At 53.1% G+C, this 21,986-nt stretch overlaps 1 protein-coding gene across 2 annotated transcripts; it reads left to right on the top strand.

The window, feature by feature from the left end:
- Window positions 1-12,443: 12,443 nt before the first annotated feature.
- E2F1 (E2F transcription factor 1) lies at window positions 12,444-21,814 on the top strand. 2 transcript variants are annotated; one of them, XM_027078585.1, is made up of 7 exons: window positions 12,444-12,851; window positions 17,561-17,651; window positions 18,011-18,230; window positions 19,074-19,226; window positions 19,941-20,055; window positions 20,150-20,375; window positions 20,504-21,814. In XM_027078585.1, the coding sequence occupies exons 1-7, from the start codon at window positions 12,591-12,593 to the stop codon at window positions 20,749-20,751; spliced, it is 1,314 nt and encodes a 437-aa protein (XP_026934386.1). In that variant the 5' UTR covers window positions 12,444-12,590; the 3' UTR covers window positions 20,752-21,814. The 2 variants fall into 2 exon arrangements, with proteins under 2 accessions (XP_026934386.1, XP_026934387.1); XM_027078586.1 differs by lacking the exon at window positions 20,150-20,375 and having other exon boundaries at window positions 12,451-12,851; window positions 20,504-21,813.
- Window positions 21,815-21,986: the final 172 nt, after the last annotated feature.

Here is a 21,986-nt window from a genome sequence, read left to right on the forward strand (position 1 = left end):
TACCTGGTGTCCACATTGGACTTGTGTGACTACAGCGGCTGCTTCTACTAATTACATCCATGTAGTGAGCTCCTACTTCCTCTTGGGTGCTTTGCACTAATTACTTTTAACCCATTCAAAGACCTTGCAGGTATGTATTTGGATCTCCATTTCACAGATGTGGAAACTGAGGATCAGAGAAGAGAAGTAACTTGCCCAAGGTAATACAACTAATAGTATGACAGCCAAACCAGGGTTTGAACCCAGATCTATGAGATTTCAAAGCACATGTTTTTTTCAGTGCCTTACTTTAAATTTAGAAACCTAAACTATGCTGTGCAAATGTTAGCTAGTTATTGGGGTGCAAACTCAAATGCCTATAGGGGCCTGGCAAGTGGTATAAATGATAATGTTCTGGGTGCTATGCAGTTGGGAGTGACAGGGATGTGGGGAACTGGAGACTCGTGTGCCAGACTGAGTTTTGAAAACCACCAAGCTGGACAGATCAAACAGGTCTCCAGGGGACTTGGTCCATGGACCACCAATTTGAATAGGCATACTTCAGTCTCTTTTTATATTTTGAAAATTACGGACTTCCCTGGTGGCACAGTGGTTAAGAATCCGCCTGCCACGCAGGAGACACGGGTTCGAGCCCTGGTCCGGGAAGATCCCACATGCAGCAGAGCAGCTAAGCCCGTGTGCCACAACTACTGAGCCTGTGCTCTAGAGCCCGTGAGCCACAGCTACCGAGACCGGGTGCCACAACTACTGAAACCCACATGCCTAGAGCTCGTGCTCCACAACAAGAGAAGCCACCGCCATGAGAAGCCCGCGCACCGCAACTAGAGAAAGCCCTCGTGCAGCAATGAAGACCCAACGCAGCCAAAAATTAATTAGTTAATTAATTTTAAAAAAAGGAAATTACTAGTAGAAATATCCACATGAGTCACTGACCTTACTAAAATGCAGATTCTGATTCAGTGGGGTCGGGGTGGGGCCTGAGATTTCTGTATTTCTCACAGGCTCCTGGATGATTGCTGCTGCTGCTGTTCTGAGCTACACCTTGAGTAACAAGGTAGTAGGGAATGATATGGGGCCAACAAGTAGCCCATGTGACAAAGGAAGAAACTAAGTCACAGAGCTGTTAGGTCATCGAGGTGGGATTTGGTCTGATTCTAACTGCGTGTTCTTAGGCACAGTGTTGTACTGCAGGCCTGGAGGAGGGGATCTTGAAGATTCCCTAGTTCACTCTGTGGAGGCTGAATGAGATCCCAAGGTTATGGGGAGGGGAAAGGATGGCTGTCAGCAAGTGGGCTTTGTTGCAGATGCTGCGGTGCCCCACCCATATCCTGTCTAACTTACCACTTCAGTGCACACCAGCCACCCAACTGCCACCCTGAGTCTTTCTGCCTGAGGGCCCCTCACTTGCTCTTGGCACCAGCTTTGCCAGCCTGCAGCAGACCTGCAGTGCTAGAGGATTAACACATCCTGGGAGCAGCCCTCAACCAGTGACTGATGACTACCCCCACTCCTGCACCCCTCACCCAGTTGTCACTGGGTGGGATAACTCTGAGGTGCCTGCAGAATACCCCAGCAAGACTGAGCTCTGGCTGTCCACAGTGGTCACTTGTGTGATGACACCTCCTCCTTGTCTCCCTTCCTTATGCCCCTACCAGCGCTTGGAACCACTTGCCACAGAAACCACTTGCACTCAAATCCTTGTCTTGGGGTCTGCGATTAGGGGAACCCAAACTAAAACTGGCCTCTGGTGCAGCGAGTTGAGAGGCAGCACAAGTGGTGGCTAAGGACATAAGCTTTGGAGCCAGAGTGTCTGGGCTCAGTTCCAGCCTCGCTGGTCCCTTGCAAGTGACTTAACCATTCTGGGCCTCCGTTTTGTCATCTGTAAAATAGGCATTCTAATAGCGCACACCTCATAGGGTGGTCTGGAGGATTCAATGATGTGATAGCATATGAAGTAAGCACTCGATAAAGGTTTGCTTTTATTTCCAACATAGCAACCAAATGTAAAAGAAAGCATGGCCCTGAGGACTGCAGACACCCTGCTTTTTTAGCCTGTCCTACCCCACCCTCAGCTGAAGGTAAAAGCCTTGGCTGCCTGCCCTCCTGGCGTCCCCCCACTGCCGCTGGGGGTTGGCCAGCTCCACTACCCACTGTCTCTGCTCTGTAAGAATAGGTTCCCCTCACAGATGGCATCTCTCTGGATCCTGCCAAAGCATCTGGTGCCTCCAACTGCTCACTCCAGGGGGAAGGCGGTGTGGTCCTTGTGCAGGCGCAGAGCCCTGGCTCCTAGGAGGAGTCCCCACTCAGCTCCCTCCTAGCCAAGCCTCCGTTTCTGCAAGACCTGGAAAATGGGGATGGCTGGAGAGCTTTTGGCACACAGTAGGTGCTCCATAAATGCTAGTTCCTGAAACAGCACAGTGTTTTAACGTGTATTTATTAAGCACCTGCTACATTCCTATGAGGTCTCTTGACAATGCAAAGCTATAAACAAAATTTTTTATTCAATAATGCATACACAATAATGTAAAACTTAAGTGGTACAAAAAGTGTGTAACAGGGAAGAATCAAGTTCCCCCTGCACCCCAGCTCCACCTACCTGCCTCCACCCCAGCCAGGGGTGCCACCTATCAGCACTTTCTAGTACAGCCTTCCTGAGACATTCTCTGCACGACCACCCATCTCTGTCTTCTAAGAAACTTGTATATTGCCCTGTCATCTCAAGAACTCTGACATTTCCTCCTTGTCCTCTGCATGTTTGGTTTCTTTTTGATCAATAATCTGACATGAAAGTGAGTCCTGGACTTCCCTGGTGGTCCAGTGGTTAGGACTCTGTGCTTTCACTGCCAAGGGCATGGGTTCAATCCCTGGTCAGGGAACTAAGATCCTGCAAGCCGCGCGGCCAAAAAAAAAAAAACCTCAATGTTAGTATCATTAAAAAAAAAAAAAGTGAGTCTTTTCTTTGAGCCAATTCCCACCCCCCCACAGCTCCACCCTCCAGTCCCCCAATATCTTGGGCAGATCATGAACCACCCTAGGTGTCCCGAGCCTTGTCGTAGGTGACGCCCAACACTCAGGTCCACAGAACTCCAAGTGAAAGGGGAAGCACAAAATCGAAGTGCATTTGGGGCCCTTCTGCTGCTCCACTCCCAAATCGGAGGTCATTCAGGGAACCCAAGTGAGAGTGATGATTCACAGGCCGAGGCGCCAAGAAGCCGCCTCCTGTGATGCTCGCGACTCCTGCCTTCCACTTCGCAGGCTCCAGAAAGGATCCTGGAGATGGCGTTTCTGTCCACGTTGTTTGCTTCTCCCACTCCCGTGAGTGTGTTTTGTGTTTATGAGAATCAGTCTTTAAACCTGACACCCTCCTAAACCAGTGCCCCACCTCCTGGAGCCAACAGTCTGTGACTGCAGATGGGTTGCTTTCTGTGACAAGTTAGAGGGCATTTATAAAAAGAAATGTTACGTTTTTTCCTCCCCTTGTTCCAGATTCATAGGGATGGGGGGGGTGTCTTCTTTCAGCCTTGAAAAGCATTTTGGGTGAGAGGGTGTTAATTTTAACCAGAGGCCTCCTACAGGACTCACTCTTGGGAGCTGGAGGCCGCAGGGGTCCAGCTAGAGGACAGAGGGAAAGCTGGGCTGTCTTCTTCCTGCTTTTGGAGGGCTCCCTGCTTTCTGTTACAGGCCTGTGTGCTCATGATTTCATAAATAAGACGGGACCAGGCAGCACTGAAATGCAGGTCGTGGGGTCTCCGTCAGAAACCTTGCTCCCCCTGCTTTTCTGGGCTCCCCCTTCAGCCTCTCCTCGTGGGCTGGACATCAGCTAAGAGAGGGATCAAGGTCAGACCACGTCAGCTCTTTTTTTTTGGCCACGCTGCGCGGCTTGCAGGATCTTAGTTCCCTGACCAGGGATTGAACCTGGGCCCCTGGCAGTGGAAGCGAGGAGTCCTAACCACTGGACCACCAGGAAATTCCCCACATCAGCTCTTTTAAGACACTCCTTTTTAGGGTGTCTTTTTTATGTGGGTCATGAACCCTTTTGGCATCTGGTGAAGCCTATGGACCCTTCTCAAGAGTGGGGTTTTTTAAACCCATAAAATAAAATAGGATTACAAAAGACAACAATTATATTGAATATTGAAATAATTATCAAAATATTTTTTAAATTTGTGATTTAATAATGTATGTTCTTTTTCTAAAAAGTTTTACATATTCATTTATTACTTATTTTGGCTGCACCAGGTCTCAGTTGCAGCATGCAGGGTCTTTAGTTGCACCATGTGGACTCCTAGTTGTGGCATGTGGGATCTAGTTCCCAGACCAGGGATCGAACCTGGGCCCCCAGAATTGGGAGCATGGAGTCTTACCTACTGGACCACCAGGGAAGTCCCTTGTAATGTGTGTTCTTTTTTAACACATTAGATAACAAGATCTAGTGGCAGGTCCAAAACTACCACGATTTCACAGGTGCAATAAGCATAAATAGTATCTCAAGATTGCTGCGGCAGCTGTGATATGGAAATAGCTGTGATTTCTCCTGGAGATAAAGTCCCAGGTTGCTGCTAATTGGCCTCTGGTTTGTTGCCTACATTTAAAATTGAAGGAAATGTTACATTTCAGTTAGAGACTAGTGAAAATATAGGTGTAATTTTTTTTCCTGTCCAAGTTCATGGAACTTGGGTTCATGGATCACAGATTCAGAACTCCTGCTTGAGAGTGACCCTCCCAGCCTGCCCCTGTGGCAGCTGACATTGTATACCAAGCCCTGAGCACAGGAATAGTAAAAATAATGGCTAATGTTGACTGAGTTCTTGCTAGGTACTAGCTACCTGGTGATATTGGAGGCTAGGATGGATTGATTGATTTTTGGCTGTACGCGGGCTTTCCCTAGTTGTGGCAAGTGGGGGCTACTCTTTGTTATGGTGCACAAGCTTCTCATTACAGTGGCTTCTCCTGTTGCGGAGCACGGGCTCTAGGCACACAAACTTTAGTAGTTGTAGCACGCGGGCTCAGTAGTTGAGGTGCACAGGCTTAGTTACTCCGCGGCACGTGGGATTTTCCTGGACCAGGGATCAAGCCCGTGTCCCCTGTATTGGCAGGTGGATTCTTAACCACTGCGCCACCAGGGAAGTCCAGGGAGGCTAGGATTTAGCAATGAAAGAAGCCAGTTCCTGCTTACCTGGGGCTTACCGTCCAGGGAGGGAAAACTGACAAATGAATATACAGATGTGGTCATTTCAGAGTGGTAGATGCCAGGGAGTCAGTAGTACAGGCACTGTAATAGAGTGACTTGGGAGGAGAACGGCAGGGTCTGTTTTCCAGGGAGAACGGCAGGGTCTGTTTTTCCCTCCTTCTCTCTAAGGAGGTGCTGTTTGCTCTGAGACCCAAATGATGAGCGAGCCATGCAAAGACATAGAGGAAAGGTGTACCCCGCAGAGGATCTGCCAAGTGCACAGGCCCTGAGGGGGGAACAGCTGACAGCATCCCAGGGCCTGGCGGGAGGTTTGCGTGGCTGGGACGGAGTGCCAGGCGGGGGCTCACTGGAGTGTTGGAGATGGAGTCCTGGAGGCTGGTTGGGCCCATCAGGCAGGCTTCATGGGTCAGAGTGAGGGCTTTGGTTTTCTTCTAAGTGTGACAGGCAGCCTTCGGCAGGTTTAAGCAGGAGAGTGATGTGATATGATTTACATTTTGGAAAGATCCTTCGAGCTGTGTGTGGAGAACAGAATGTAGGGGCCCAGGCTGCCAGCAAGGATCCAGTGAGGAAGCCAGGCAGTGGTCCTGGTGAGAGACCATGGCAGCCTGGACCAGGGGTGGGGGCCGCGGGGTGGAGAGAAGTGGGCAGATCTGGGGTGTCATTTGGAGAGCACCTCAGTGGCCCAGGGCTTTTGGGAGGGGGGTGGTGAGAGAGAGGAGTGTAGCAAATGACCTCCCCCAGCTGAGAAACAGGCCCCGACCTTGCCCCCCCTCGCCTCCGCAACCCCCTGCGGCCCTCCACTGCCCCTCTGGGGGCGGCCACCCGCCCACCGGGCCCCTGGCATGCGAGCTTCCCAGCTGGTCCCGATTGTTGTTACTCCCCAGGGAGTCATGGGAACACACTCCCCCTGCCTCCTCCGCCCCCCCCTTCCCAGACAGGGCCAGGCCCTAACAATGTCCCTCAGCCAGCCAGTGGCCTGGACACAATGCCCCTGTTTCGGTTCATTGCCAGCTCCAGGAGGCCTGCTGGGTTCCCTGGCCTGTTTGGCACATACATAACTCCGGCTTCCAGCAGGGATTTTTTTTTTGTTGTTGTTTAAAAAAAAAAAGGGCGGGGGGGGAGAGAGAATATCTCTGGCTCCTGCTCTCTGAATATCTTAATATATGATAAAGAGCCTTTCTCTTCTCATCCTGAGCTCTCTGTACTCCCCTCCCTGACCGCATTTGCCATGTGCCTGTCAACCCGGAGGCCAAATGCAGGTCAGCAGGTGTCAGAGAGAAAACAAGAAAAAGAAAGAAAAGCGGCTCGCTCCACCATGGCCAACCTCAAACGTGCTGGTGAGGCTGGAGGTGATGAGAACAATGAGGGCCTCTGACGGGGAGGCCCCGGCCCTGCGCTCTTCATTCACCTTATCTCCTGACTTCTAAGACGCCATCCAAGATGAGGCACAGCGTTATCTTGAGCCCCTAAGAAAGAAAAGAGCTGCTGACTAAAAATGGACATGCCACTGATTGTGTGATGCCCTCCAATTTCAGAGATGTTAAATATGAAGAAAAAAGTCTGAGAGAGGACTTCCCTGGCGGTCCAGTGGTTAAGACTCTGTGCTTCCATTGCAGGGGGCACGGGTTCGATCCCTGGTCGGGGAACTAAGATTCCTGAATGCTGCATGGTGCAGCCAAAAAAATTAACTAACTAAAAAAAAAAAGTCTGAGGATCAGTGGAATATGAGATTGTCTCATCTACCCACTTCATTGCCCTCCAAATGTATTTTTCTTCTTGTCTTTGAACCTAATAGAGTTTGGGAGGCAGTGCAGGGATTGCTGCTTGAAAACTCTCCTGCAGCCTAACAAGAATTTTTTTCTTTTCTCTTTTGGAAATATCAGGAGGAGATGTAGGCAAGCTGCCCCAGTGATTCATCTTTCATTCTTAGTAACAGCTGACGTTTACTGAGGGCTCTCTATGTGCCAGCTACTGCCCTAAGCACTGTAATAACTCAGTTAATGTCCCAACAACCCTATCAGGTAAACACTGTTACCATTATTATTACCATCCCCATTTTACAGATGAAAAAACAGAGCCCCTGTGCTCTAAGGGCTCCCCACCCCCTCACTTCCATGCTGGTCAGGGCAGGCATAGCCACTGTGTCTGGTTTTCTCCCCTCTCCTTGGAAAAGCACAGTCTCTCCGCAGAGGCTGGAGTGATGGAGAGAAGGGAAGAGGCACCGGGCGAGCCTTGGAGAGGAGAGGGGTCCCCAGAGTGTGAGCTCATGGAATAATGGGGGCTCGAGGGAAAGGAGGCTCGCCTATTAACCGGAGGCCTACCCACTTCCATTGACCTTGGACCTTCTGGCCCACCCCCACTGAACATATGGACCAGCTAATGGCTGAGGACTTGGCCAAGGCCACACAGCCACACAGCTGCTGGCTGGCACTAAGCCCTGTGAACACCCAGTTTCCCTACTCTGCCACGTCCATATCTTCTCTTTAGCTACCCACAAAGCAGAGGAGCTGTGCTCCTGCTGTAATGATGTCACTAATAGTAGTTAACATTTATTGGCCGCTTACTCTGTTCCAGGCACAGGCATCAGGGATTGCAAACCCAGGTACCCACAATGGCAGGGCAAGTAAGGTCACCGAGTGAGGCAAGCCAGGCAGGGACGCTCGTGGCCTGGAGGGTCAAGGCTCTGGCTAAATGGGGGACAGCAACTGCTCAGCACCCTGATGGCCTGCCTCGTATTGCTAGATATTACTGGGTTTTTGTTAAAGCCAGATATTTGAATTTTTATATAGCATTTCCCAATTAAAAAATTTTTAAACTAATTCATAATTCAGGAAAAACATAATCTGGGTAAATTAAATCATATCTGTGGGCCAGTTTGCAAACTCTGCTTGTCTTGTTTTCTCATTTAACCCTGACACCCATTCTGTCAAGGAGCCTTTGCCCCTTGTTCTATGGATGAGGCAAGCAAAGGTCTTCAGTGAGGTAAATCACTTACCCATCTGGCCAAGCCACATGGTTGGGGTCTGCCTGACTCCCAAGGCTTGCTCCCATGTTAGACGGCCTCCCGAATGGGTAAGAGGCCTGTGTTCAGACACAGCCAGAACTGGCACAGTGACAGACACAGCCAGAACTGGCACAGTGACAGTTTACTCCAGGGACAGTAAACCGTCAGTCAAACAATTCAGTGTAGTGACAAGGGATCATTCAAGATGAATGTAACGTTGCAGACATAAAACTCCCCACCTCCTTCTGCCAGAACTCAACAATGGATGCCTCTGTGCCCCTTAATAAAATTAAGTCACAACAGAATCATTTCTCCTTATCATAATGGGATGTTCATGTTTGGAGATTTTTTTTTAAGCTATGAATGTACGTTTAGGGGAGGTGGTGTATGTGGAATAAATAGCTTTGAACTATTCGTGTCGCTTGTCAAACTTCTTAATGAGCATATTGTGCAGATACATAGAAATAATTCTGACTCTCCCACTGGGCTGTGAGCTCCAGGTGTCAGAGATGAGTGTTTTGCTTCCAACTGTCTCCCTAGCACCTGGCACAATATCTGACACATAGTAAGTGCTCAGTAAATATCTGTGGATTGAATGAGTGAGGCTCAAAGGAAGGGAATTGACTTGCCCAAGGTCACACAGACTCGGATTCCAGTTTACATCCACCTGATTTAGAAGCCCATGCTATCACTCCTCTACCATCCTGCCTCTTGGAAAGATGTGTTCAGGTGGAGGATTGTGGGCCCAGGAGCTTCCACTCCTTTGGACTCCTCTGGAGTAAGGAGCTGGTGATGGAGGTGAGCACCTATTAATTAAGCCACTATCCACCATAATACGTTTTGGAAACCACACATTATAATCTTGACAGCCCTGAGCCTGGTTCTGGGGTATTTACAGAGGGTGGTGAGTATGAAGGGCAGGCCCTGGGTTTTACAGTGGGAGACTGTTCAATTCTGCTGTGTGACCTTGAGTTGCAAGTGCCCCTCTCTGAGCCTCCATCCTGCACCATGTGGATAAACAAGCTTCACTTATGAGAGTATCAGGTTGAAAGGAGATCATCAGTGGAAGTGGCTGCCCAGTAATTATGGATTTTTTGGAAGCTTACCAGCCTGAGAACTGTTGAGAACAGCCTTATCAGGATCTGTCGGGCTTGGGGCCAAGAGGCTCTATCTATCAGGCCTTTGGTGTTTTCAAGTGGGTATTAATAGATACAGAAGGCCCGTATCTCTTCCTGGATTTCACACTGGGAATTCTGCTCTTCACTCCTTTCTGCTGCAGCAGGACAGGAGGGATTGTGGGAAGGAGGGCACCTGCTTCTACCTGGGAGGTTGTGTACTTGAATACTTTGGGCAGGGCAGGGCTTTGAAAAACCCCTGGCTTTTGCCTCACGGAGCCTGAATAATAGCTCTCTCATCCGCTAGGTAAGCTCATGCCTTTTAGGTCTCAAGTTTCCTCAGTATAAAATGGGGCAGTAGTATCTGTCTTCCTTCTCCAGCAACCAGTACAGTGCTTGGTACATAACAGGTGCCCGAGAAATGTTTGCTGAATGACTATTGGGCATGAGAGGGCTTTACAGAGTGAATGTTACTGTTGTTGAGACCCTTTGGGAATGTGTGAAGGAAGGAAATTCCCTTTGGAGTGGGAATGTTGCTGGCTTCTCTCACCCTCTCGTCAGGATCTGGCTTGGCTATTTAGAATGAGACCTACCATTCTTATGGGAGCTTCTCTAACTAGGGAGAAAGGAGGGGGACAGGCCAGGCCCAGGGCTGGGAATCCATGTTGGCCAGATTCTATCACTGGCTGGCTTCACTTCTGAATGGGCCTCAGTTTTCCCTTCTGTACCATAAGTGAGAGGCTTATTTAGTCTCTCTGGTCCCCTCTAGTGCTGACATAGTCTGGGATTTGCGATGAGTAATATCACAAACTGCTTAGGAAACTCCTGATGCGTTCCTAAGCCACCTCATAGTTTATGAAACACCTATACTTTTCATCCACATGGCAACCCTGGAAGGCGCCAGGGCAATAAGCACCCCCCCACTTTTTTTTTTTTAAATAAATTTATTTATTTATTTTTGGCTGTGTTGGGTCTTCGTTGCTGTGCACAGGCTTTCTCTAGTTGCGGCCAGTGGGGGCTACTCTTTGTTGCCGTGCGCGGGCTTCTCATTGTGGTGGCTTCCCTTGTTGCGGAGCACAGGCTCTAGGTGCGCGGGCTTCAGTAGTTGTGGCACGTGGGTTCAGTAGTTGTGGCTCGCGGGCTCTAGAGCACAGGATCAGTAGTTGTGGCACACAGGCTTCATTGCTCCGCAGCATGTGGGATCTTCCCAGACCAGGGCTCGAACCCGTGTCCCCTGCATTGGCAGGCAGATTCTTAACCACTGCGCCACCAGGGAAGCCCAATAAGCCCATTTTACAGATGAGGAAACTGAGGCTAAGAAGCGTCCACAGGGGCTGTAATTCGAGGCTGCCCCATACATTTTGGTTATACAGGAATACCAATTTGTTGTCAAATATGAACATGCATAAAATTACCTGGAATGAGGGTGGGGGGGTTGCATGTGAAAATGAGGATTCCTAGGCACTTAGATTCTAAGTTGGCAGGGCTGGGGTGGGTCCATAGTTAACAAGCACCCAGGTGATTCTGAAACCGGGGGCCTAAGGGCTACTCTTGGAGAACCAGGGCCTTCTCATTGCATTCCAGGTAGCCTCTAGCATCAGTCTCTATTTCTTTAATAACCCTTCTCAGCACCTGCTGTGGACCAGGCCAGTGCTGGGAAGAGGCCCTAATGCAGCTCCCAGTCTGAGAGGGGAGGCAGAGAGAGAAATGCATTGTGCACTCAGTGCTAGAACAGAGGCTAGGCTGGGCAATGGAGGAAGTGAGCTAGCTCCAACTGCGGAGGGCTCCCTGGAAGAAGGGGTCTTTATGCCGGGCCTAGGGATCTCATTCTTGATTGCGTCTTAGCTACTTTTGTTTTTCTTTTGATGGGTCATCCCCACCAGATGGCAGGCAAGTTCATGGAAATCATCAAACCTTTCACATCTCTGCCCTCAGTGCTGGCACAAAGCCTGGCACAGAGGAGAGGACAATATTGGTCAAATCAGCTGACCTGAGCGATGAGAAACGGCTGATGGAGAGGTCCCAGGGCCTCTGGATTAAATGTATTTTCATGCTCAGCACACTCACCTTCTCCCTTTGTTAGATCTAACATGGAATTACTTTATTTGTTTATTATTATTATTTTTTAATTAATTTATTTTTTTAATTTTTGGCTGCATTGGGTCTTCATTGCTGTGCGCATGCTTTCTCTAGTTGCCCGATCAGGGGCTACTCTTCATTGCGGTGCGCGGGCTTCTCATGGCGGTGGCTTCTCCTGTTGTGGAGCACGGGCTCTAGGTGCGCAGCCTCAGTAGTTGTGGCTGGAGGGCTCAGTTGTTGTGGCTCGTGGGCTCTAGAGCACAGACTCAGTCGTTGTGGCCCACGGGCTTAGCTGCTCCACGGCATGTGGTATCTTCCTGGACCAGGGCTCGAACCCGTGTGCCCTGCATTGGCAGGCGGATTCTTAACACTGCGCCACCAGGGAAGCCCCCTGGAATTACTTTAATAGTGGAAATTCCACATCATATTGTAAACATTTGTTACCTCTCTATTTCCCTCCTCCCCTTTTCACTAAACTGTGAGTTCCTTAGGGCCAGGAGTCAAGAATGGGGCACAGAGCAGGCTCTCAAAACGTTTGTTGAATGAATGAGTGAGTGAATCCGTTTAAGCAGAAGCTGTGCATAGGGTGTTGAAGAGATTCCAGCTACAGGAGGGCTTGTAGAAAAGCCCCAAGCTGCAGTTTCTAGAGATCTGACCTGAGTGTGTTGGGGCCACAGGTGGGGGGGGTTCTGGGAGTCACGTGGGGTCAGCTGACGGTGACATATGCAGAACGGACATTCTATCTCCACTTAGAGGCATCAGCAGGATGGGGTACGTCGGGGAGCGGTTGCCTGCCCCCTTCCTCGGACAGGGGTCATCCCTTCTGGGGACGGGGAGTGCAAACGCGCCTGGCACCGCCCCGACAAAGCCTGCGCGCGCCCCGTCCTGCGATTGGCCGGACCGCCTCGCGCCGCCGCCCCGTCCCGCCCTCCACCGCAGGTCCGGCGCGCTGCAGCCAATAGGCGCCGTCGCCGTCGCCTGCGTCACAGTCCGGACAGCCAATGGTGGCAGCGCTCGGCGGCTCGTGGCTCTTTCGCGGCAAAAAGGATTTGGCGCGTAAAAGTGGCCGGGACTTTGCAGGCAGCGGCTGCCGGGGGCGGAGCGGGATCCGGAGCGGGATCGAGTCCTCGCCTCGGCCTGCCGCCATGGGCCCGCGCCGCCGCCGCCGACTGCCACCCGGGCCGCGCGGGCCGTGAGCGCCATGGCCGTGGCCGGGGCCCCCACGGGCGGCCCTTGCGCGCCGGCGCTGGAGGCCCTCCTCGGGGCCGGCGCGCTGCGGCTGCTCGACTCCTCGCAGATCGTCATCATCTCCACGGCGCAGGACGCCAGCGCCCCGCCGGCCCCCGCCGGCCCCGCCGCGCCCGCCGCCGGGCCCCGCGACCCCGACCTGCTGCTCTTCGCCACGCCGCAGGCGCCCCGGCCCACACCCAGCGCGCCGCGCCCCGCGCTCGGCCGCCCGCCGGTACGGACACCAGGGACACTGGGCCGACTGCGCTACCTGGACCCCCGCGCAGACCCTGGCGGGGGCGCGGTGTTTGGCCCGGCGGCAGCTGGGACGGGGGAGGGTGGGCTGACGCGCCCGGGCTGGGCGGTGCCGAGCCTGGGTTGGTCCTCCGGGCCCCGCCCCGGGGTGCAGGGTGACCTCGGGCCAGTCCTTGTTTGCTGCTCTGTGCTCTGGGCCTCAGCTTCCTCGCCAGAGACGCTCAAGGGTCAGACTCAGTGATAATAATTGCCCCACGTGTATTCAGCTATCGCTGACTGCATGCCAGGTCTCTGGCAGACTTCAAGGCAGCTAAAACTCACATCCATGCTGTGAGCTCGGTGTTGTCACTGTGCCCATCTGAACTGTGTCCAGAGAGGGGAAGTGACTTGCCCCCTGGTCACAAGGCTGCAAGTGAGATTTGAACTGAGGCCTGCTGGCTTCAGACCAGAATGTGTGGCTGGGTGGTGGGCATGGCTGCTTAGGGAGGTCAAGGGGGGCGTCCTGGGTCCAGACCGTGGAAAAGCCGCTGAGGAGACCCTCCTTCCTGCCTCGATGCTGGGACTGCCAGGTGCAGGCCTGGCCCTCCGGGCCTCTGGGGACAGGCCGCCTGGCTGGGAGGCCTTCTCTGCAGGGGCGGGGTGGCTGGGCCAGCTGCTGATCCCCTCCCTTTGCCTGTCCTTCCATCTGCCATCCTCCACCCTCCCAGACCCTGGTTGCCATGGAACCTCATTAATCAGGCAGGCAGACCCCTGGGCCCCAGTGGAAGTACTGGGTGGGTTGGGCCTCTGGGAGCTGGAGAGGAGGCCCCCGGTGCCAGGAGAGAGTAAATGCCCCAGGGAGATGCCTTGATAAAGTGCTCCCTGAGTGGCAAGAGGCTCAAGACAGTTCAGACTAGGGGGCCCAAAAGAAGCGGCTGAATTACAGGGGGAGAAGGGAGTGGAGCCCTGGAGCTTGGCCCTGTGGGCTCCAGGAGGGTGTGGAGACCAGTTTGACTGGCACAACCTGTGGGTGAAGGTGAGGCATGGATGGGCAGGATGGGGTCTCCGCATAGGGCTTGGAGCAAGTTGTGGGAGGAGGCAGGGCCCAGGGCAAGGTGGTGGAAGCCGCCCAACTGCTTATGGCCTGGGTGGCAGCTGGTCCCTGAGGCATCCCGGCAAGGTTCCCCCAACCCCCTTGGCCCCTTGCCCAGTGTGGCCTTCCTTCCGGAATCACCGAGATGCTAATAATAACAATAGCAGGCACCATTGTTTTGAGACTGTATTGTGTATTAGGCGCTGTGCCAAGCACTTTACCCAATTAACTCATTTAACCCTTTCAACAACCTTCCCCTTTTACAGGTAGGGAAGCTGAGGCGTAGAGATGTTAGAACATTCCCTAGTAAGTCAGCTAGTGAGTGCTGGGACCAATCCAGATTTCCTGAGTGGTTAACTGCTGTGGTTATGCCTTGCATACTGGAGATGCTAATAGAGGTTGACGGAAGCCCAGGGTCCCTTCCTCCTAATGAGTGAGACGGATGGAAGTTGTACCAGGGGTGGGCCACCTGGCTCGTCTCCTGTACCCCAGCAACCTGTCCCTGTGGGTACCGGCTTGGAACCTGGACAAGTAGCCTCCAGTTTAGCTGATTGACAGGTACCTAGCAGGCCCAGGGCTGTGGGTCCTGCCCTTGGGGAACTGAGCTTCAGGCTCAGAGGGACAGCCAGGGACTGGGCTGAGGACATAATGCCCTCTCCTCCACCCCCAGTGGTGTCAGGGGCAGCCTCATTGGGCCTGAGCATTCCATTCATTCAACAGTTGTTAGTGAGCACCTATGAGGTTCTAGGCACAGGCAAGTAAGGAGCCTCTGCCCTCACAGTACTTAAGGGCCAGTAGGTGTTTTCTGCCGTGGGCAGGGGTGAGGGCTGGTGCGGTCTTGGAGCTGAAGTTCAGAAACATAGGCCCAGCTTTTGCCATCCAGCACCCCCTAATATTGTACCTGTGGGTAGCCACTGGCCATCTGAGCTGTGGCCTCCACTGACCCCCTGCTCTAGCATTTGTTTGGGGCAGTCCTTGAAACAAGTGACAGGCTCAGCTTCTGCACGAGTGAGCATTCATTGAGTACCTCCTGCATACAAGTCTCTGTGCAATTCAGCCATTCCTCCTGGCCCTTCCTGTCCACCTCTACCCTGTTGTCATGGCTGCTAAAAAACAAACTAAATATAATACTCATTTACTATAGAAAAAGAGTTAAAAGGCTAGAAAGTTGAGGGGGACAAGATCCCAGCCCCATCCATTTTTCCTTTTTTCTCCTCCTGAGCCTGCTTTTGTTTTTAAGGCGGTTATGACAACTTTCTTTTTCTAAAGTTTTAGAAATTGACGTTTTTCCTTTATGTCTGTGTTCCAGCAGCACATCATCCGCACTTTAGAGATAAGGCAACATGGCCCGTATGTTCCTCCCTCCCATACAGAGGTCACCCCTGAAATGGATTCTGTAGTAATAGAAACTGAACCAGAGAAAATGGTTTCATGAGCTGTCAGTATGTCTTTGGGAGGCTTCTATATCAGCCTGCCTCAGTCTGTCTTGACAGCAGCGTGGTATTCCAGAGGCTGGATGAACCAGTTTTTGTGTCTCCTCCCATGGATAGGTGTTTGAGTCATCCAGATTTTTTCACCAATGTTTTGTTTGTCTTCACCCCTGCCTTTTGGGTCCCTGTGCCTGCATCTCTAGAGAGCAGCAGCAGAAATGGGCATCCATCTGCTTGAGCCCTTGTTTTAGAGTGTGGCATTGATCTGCCTTCAGGGTGGGCACCCCTATGGGGAGCAGGAAGGAGGCAAGGGGTGCGGTTGGCTGGAGCATACTAGGGTTCAGGCCCTAGGGGCAAGGCTGGAGAGGGGGTACATTCTGGTTCAGCTTTAGGGGGCCTGGCCTCCGGACTAGCCTCTGCCCAGCCCACTAAGGTTTAGATCCTGATTCCACCTCTCACTATGTGACCTCTCCGAGGTGCAGGCTCCTCAGGAAGTGGAAGTCCTCAGAGCACCTGCTGCAAGATGGTTGGAGGGTTTGATGATCGCACGCAGGTAAAGCAGTTACCTAGTGGTGCTCGGTACACAGGAAGCACTCAGCGCGTGTGAGCTCTTCTAGCCGCGGATCCCTGAGGGAATCCATGAGTGTGTGCGTGAGAGGGAGTGTCAGCATGTGGGGTGGTTCATTCAGCAAACGTTTGTTGATGCCCAGACCCTGTGTACAGAGACTATTCAGACCCAGTGCCCGCCTCTGAGGGGCTCCCTGGCTTCTGGGTGAGACAAACGCATCTGCAGAAATTTGTAGCGAGAGACCATGTGGGGAAAGGTTGGGTTTGAGGCAGTTCTGAGGGAGAAGAGCCTCAGTTTCTCTTGTGGGATCGGAAAGGCTTAGGTTATGGGTAAGGTGCCTGCCCACAGAGCGGGAAGCGTTGGTGTGAATTAGGAGGGAGGGAGGCAAGGGCAAACCAGGGAGGGAACCAGCATGAGCTAAGGCTTGGAGACACAGGTTTGTGAAGAGAGATGTCTCAGCAGAAGTTCTTGTGGAGAATTGGTGGCAGTTGAGGATACTAAGGTGGAGGGGGACAGATGGAGGCAGGGAGGCCAATGGGAAGACAGCTGGTCCAGGTGGGAGGTGCTGGTGGCTGTGGGGACAGGATTTCTTGGCAGCCGGTTGTGATGAGGGCAGCAGGTGGGGCTGAACCAGATTCTAGCTCAGGAAACCCTGTGGGGAGGGGAGGGGAAGGTACATCAGGATGCAGTGGAGATGCCTGTGAGACCTCCAGGGCAATCTCCATCCTCGAGTGGTATAACTAAATCAGAGGGCATCTGGGCAGGACTCCTGGCTCTGCCACTTCCTGCCTGTATGACCGTGAGCTTCTCTGGGTTTCAGTTGTTTCATCTGTAAAATGGGGCCATTACTGTGCTGCCATATTCACAGACAGTCAGAAACCAGAGAGAGGCAGTGACTTACTCAGAGGACCTGTTTCCTAGTGGCTTGAAATGACAAACATTATCACACAGTTTCTGGGGGTGAGGAATTCAGGGGTTACTCAGCTGGGTGCTTCTGGCTCAGGGCCTCTTCTGAGCTTGCTGCCAAAATGTTGGCCCGGCTGCAGTCGTTGGAAGGCATGACTAGGGTTGGAGGATTTGCTTCTGAGCTTACCTGTGTTGCTGTTTGGGGGGAGACTTCAGTTCCTTGCCACTTGGGCCTGTCCTTAGGGCTGCTTGAGTGCCTGCATGACATGGCAGCTGGCTCCCACCGAGAGTGAATGATCCAATAAAGAGAGCAAGGAGGAAGCTCCAGTGCCTGTACGATCCAGTCTCAGAAGTGACACACATCCACCATATTCTGTTCATTCGAAACAAGTTACCAGATCTGGCCCATATTTAAGGGGAGGTGAATTAGGCTCCATCTTTTGAAAGGAGGAGTATCAAAACATTTGCAAACTACCGCATGCCCCCAAGAAGGTGGTGGTGGAACTGGGGCTTGGACTTCTGCCTTCCAGTTGAGTGTTCTGTCCTATGGGGTAGGATTGTGTCCCCTGGGACCTCCCCCTCACTCACACACTTGGGCATCCTGGGAGAGAGACTGAGGCAGGGGGCCGCTTGGGAGCACCAGGCCCTCAGCCAGGTCTCTTGTGGCCCCACTCTCCTGGTTACTGGGCATCCTCCCGTTGTTTTTGCCGTAGGTGAAGCGGAGGCTGGACTTGGAAACTGACCATCAGTACCTGGCCGAGAGCAGTGGGCCAGCTCGGGGCAGAGGCCGCCACCCAGGAAAAGGTACCCCCCGAGCTTGGGCTAGGGCAGACCTCCTGGTTGGACCCAGATTGGGGGGTGTGGGCAGACAAACATGCTTGCAGACTAAGCTCTGGTCTGTTAGGCCTGGGCCTGAGCCAGACCTCTGGGAGCCCCAAGGGGCAGCTGGAGTGGCCACCTGGCATGGCTCCCCCAAGCCCTGGGGTGTGGGGAGTTCCCCAGCCGGAAGAGGAATACTGTGGTTGGCAGGCTGCCACAGGGCCTCCCTGCTTGGCCTCACCAAGGGGAAGGAGCCATCTGCCCCCCAGCCCCATTCCCCAGAGCCTGGCTGGGGCTGGGGGGTGGGGGTGGTGCTGAGGGACCCTACCCTGCCTGGCCCCCAGGTGTGAAATCCCCAGGGGAGAAGTCACGCTATGAAACATCGCTGAATCTGACTACCAAGCGCTTCCTGGAGTTGCTGAGCCGCTCGGCCGATGGTGTCGTCGACCTGAACTGGGCAGCTGAGGTGCTGAAGGTGCAGAAGCGGCGCATCTATGACATCACCAACGTCCTTGAGGGCATCCAGCTCATCGCCAAGAAGTCCAAGAACCACATCCAGTGGCTGTAGGTACCAGCCAAACAGGAGGGTGGGTGGAGGCCCGGGGCCAGGCCAGCCCGGAGGAGCTGATAGCGATACCCACTGTGGCTGCCCGGATTACCATCTTACTGCTGGGCAAACCGAGGTTTAGAGAGGAAAGTTGGCTTCCCTGAGGTGATAGATGCAGGCAAGAACACAAATCTTACCTGTGTAGCTCAGTGTAACTTTACATATTCCTTCACCTGGGTGACCACCATCTCGATAAGAATAAGGAACATTTCCAGCACCCCAGAAAGTTCCCTTGTGCCCCTCCCAGACAGTCTACTCCTCATACCAGCAGGTGACCACTGTTCTGGCTTCTGTTGCCATTGATGAGATTGTTTAACACAGCTGTTTTATTCTTGTTAATTCTTATTTTATTTTTCCCTTTTCACCTCTTTCCCCGGTCATCCTACTCCCCTCTCTGACACATTTGTGTTCTCAGTTTTTGGTAGATATTCCACTCTACATCATTTTTTTCTTTTCAATATGTCTTAGAAATGCTTCCATGTCTGCATCTAATGCATTCTTGTCCTTTAACACAACTGCATAGTATTCCACGGCATGTCTACCCTCATTCACTTATCCAGCCCCCTATGAGGGACACATGGGTGTTCACAGACATTCAGGCCCGACGTTGAACCCGGCCAGTCTGCCTTGGAGCCCAGCTTCAGCCCTCTGCTGTTTCCCAGCTGAGGAGCCAGGCCAAGAGGAGCAAGGGCTCGCCTAGGTCTTACAAAACAGAGGCAGCAGCAGACTGTTCTGCTGAGGGTCACGCCTCCTGGGAAGAGGGGCCGGGAGCTACTAACCCTCCCTTTGCCTCCCGGCAGAGGCAGCCATGCAGCAGTGGGGATCGGTGGGCGGCTTGAAGGATTGACCCAGGACCTCCAGCAACTGCAGGAAAGCGAGCGGCAGCTGGACCACCTGATCCACATGTGCACCACGCAGCTGCGTCTGCTTTCCGAGGATGCTGACAGCCAGCGATATCCTTGAACTGCCTGGAGGGTGACCGTGGCCCCATCCAAGTGGGAATAGAGAGGCTACCCTGGGCCCTGGATTCAGGAGAGGGTTCTGGCTTTGGATACCAGTCCTGGCCCAGCCTTTAGTCACTGTGTGACACTGGACAAGTTACTCTCTGAGTCTCAGCTTCATCTGTAAAAGGGGAAAATAATCCTATTCCAAAGTTGCACAGAATGAAACAAGAAAAGCTAGGATACCAATAACAAACATTTATTTAATACAATGATTCGGTACCTGGTTGTAGCTTCAAGGTTAGAGATATAAGTTTTTGTCTTTTATTTACAAAAATAGAAACTTTATTTTAAAATAAGCTTTTTTTTTTTTAAGTGAATACCCAGATTACGTTTATACATTTTGGAGATAACTACTAATTGACACCAAGGTCATGGGTCAGAGTAAATTCTCAGTACCAAGCCTGTATTTGTGTAATTTATAGGAAATTATTGCAGGCAGCCATTATTACCTTAAGATCTGTTGGGTAGAGAGTGGTCTCGTACAGATGTGGGAACTGAGGCTCAGGGGCATGAGATAGGATTGAGTGCCAGCTATGTGCCAGGCCCTGGAGTGGGAGATGCAGAGGACAGGAGTGACTCAGCGGGTATGGGCTCTGCCTTATGAGCTGTCTGGGTGGGTGGCCCCCAAAGGCCAAAGGTCATGTGGTCCTTGACTCCACCAACCCTGGCCTACGTGACCTGCCAGGACCTTCGTAGCATTGCGGACCCTGCAGAACAGATGGTTATGGTGATCAAGGCCCCCCCCGAGACCCAGCTTCAAGCCGTGGACTCCTCAGAGGTGAGACCTGGGAGTCTAGACTGGAACAGGACAGGCTGGGCTGGGCTGGTAGTTAGCTGAGCCTCAGTTTACTCTGCCTGCTACCTTTACCCAGACCTTTCAGATCTCCCTTAAGAGCAAACAAGGCCCCATCGATGTTTTCCTGTGCCCTGAGGAGAGTGCGGGCGGGATCAGCCCCGGGAAGACCCCGTCCCAGGGTGCAGCTTCTGGGGAGGAGGACAGGGCAGCTGACCCTGCCACCACAGTGCCACCACCACCATCATCTCCCCCCTCATCCCCTGCCACGGATCCCAGTCAGTCCCTGCTAAGCCTGGAGCAAGGTGGGTGAAGGGTGGGTGGGCAGGGCGGGGTGGGGCCCCCCTCTCCCGGGTGGGTGGGCAGGTGTGACAGCCCCTCTGCCCTCCCTGCCGGGGTGTCCCCGGCCTGTGATGCTCCCCCGTCTCCCCAGAACCTCTGCTTTCCCGGATGGGCAGCCTGCGGGCCCCCATGGAAGAGGACCGCCTGTCCCCACTGGTGGCGGCTGACTCGCTCCTGGAGCACGTGCGGGAGGACTTCGCCGGCCTCCTCCCCGAGGAGTTCATCAGCCTGTCCCCCCCGCACGAGGCCCTCGACTACCACTTCGGCCTTGAGGAGGGCGAGGGCATCAGAGACCTCTTCGACTGTGACTTTGGGGACCTCACTCCCCTGGATTTCTGACGGGGCTTAGGGGGACCAGGGTCTCCTGGGATGCCCACCCTGTCTCTGTAGCCCTGGAGCCCCCTGACCCTGGCCGTCCTCCTAGTCCAATTGGAAATGTTTAATTTATACCCCTCTCCCCTACCTCCAGAAGCTTCTAGCTCTGGAGTCTGGCTACTGCCAGGAGGCTGAGCAAGCCAGGAAGGGAAGGATTCTGTTTGTGGTGTGTATGTGCATGCACCCAACACCCGACACGTGTGTACACGGGGTGAGTGGTGTGTGAGCATGTGTGTGTGCATGTACCGGGGAATGAAGGTGAACACATCTGTGTGTGCACTGAAAACACGCCCCAGTGTGTCCACGTGTGTGTGCATGAGCCCATGTGTGCGCATGGCGGGGGCTCTAACTGCACTTTTGGTCTCCTTGCTCCAGGGGCCCCGCGAGGCCCAGGGTGGCCACCTGCCCCCAGAATCCTGCGTGCTGACCAGGCCGGGTGGCGAGGCCTTGGCCTGCTGTTTGCAGGACCGCGAGAGCACTTCTGTCGTCTTAAAGGTTTTTCTGATCGAAGCTTTAATGGAGCGTTATTTATTTATCAAGGCCTTTTTGGCAAGCTTGGGGCATCAGCAAAGGGTAGGAGGGATGCGGGGCTGATGCCGCAACTCCCTTACCCCTGAGCGAGGGCAGGGGTCCCTGAGCTGTTCTTTGCCCCACTCTGAAGGAGCTGAGGCCTGAATGGTTTATTTATTGGGAAAGTGAGGGAGGGAGACAGACTGACTGACTGACAGCCATGGGTGGATCGAGGGGGTGGTCTCTTCCCACGGGGTCACTGCAGGGCCCCAGCTGCCCCCAGGATGGATGTGAGATGGGAGAGGTGAGTGGGGGACCTTCACTGACAGGGTGGGCGGGAGGGGTGGGGTGAAGGGCCTCCCCCCCAGCCCAGACCACAGGGGCCCCTCCTGTGGCATTTGAAGTGCCCCTTCCACCCCACTTCTTGCTCTGCCCCACCCTCCAATCTGCACTTTGATTTGCCTTCCTAACAGCTCTGTTCCCTCTGCTTTGGTTTTAATAAATATTTTGACGATGTCTGGGCCCGGTTTGGGGACTATGTACTGGGAGCAAATGTGAGGGTGGGAGAGGTCAAGGTTGCTGGGAAAATGCCCATTCTCTACTTCCCTCTCCCTGTCCCTGCCTGGCTTCATTTTATTTGAGCCTCACCACCCCAAGAAAGGTAGGCTTCATCACTTTTACCCTAATTT

This window comes from Aethalodelphis obliquidens, unplaced genomic scaffold (assembly GCF_003676395.1).
Source record: "Aethalodelphis obliquidens isolate GAN/ISIS:26980383/991018 unplaced genomic scaffold, ASM367639v1 scaffold42, whole genome shotgun sequence".
Taxonomy (NCBI): Eukaryota; Metazoa; Chordata; class Mammalia; order Artiodactyla; family Delphinidae; genus Aethalodelphis; species Aethalodelphis obliquidens.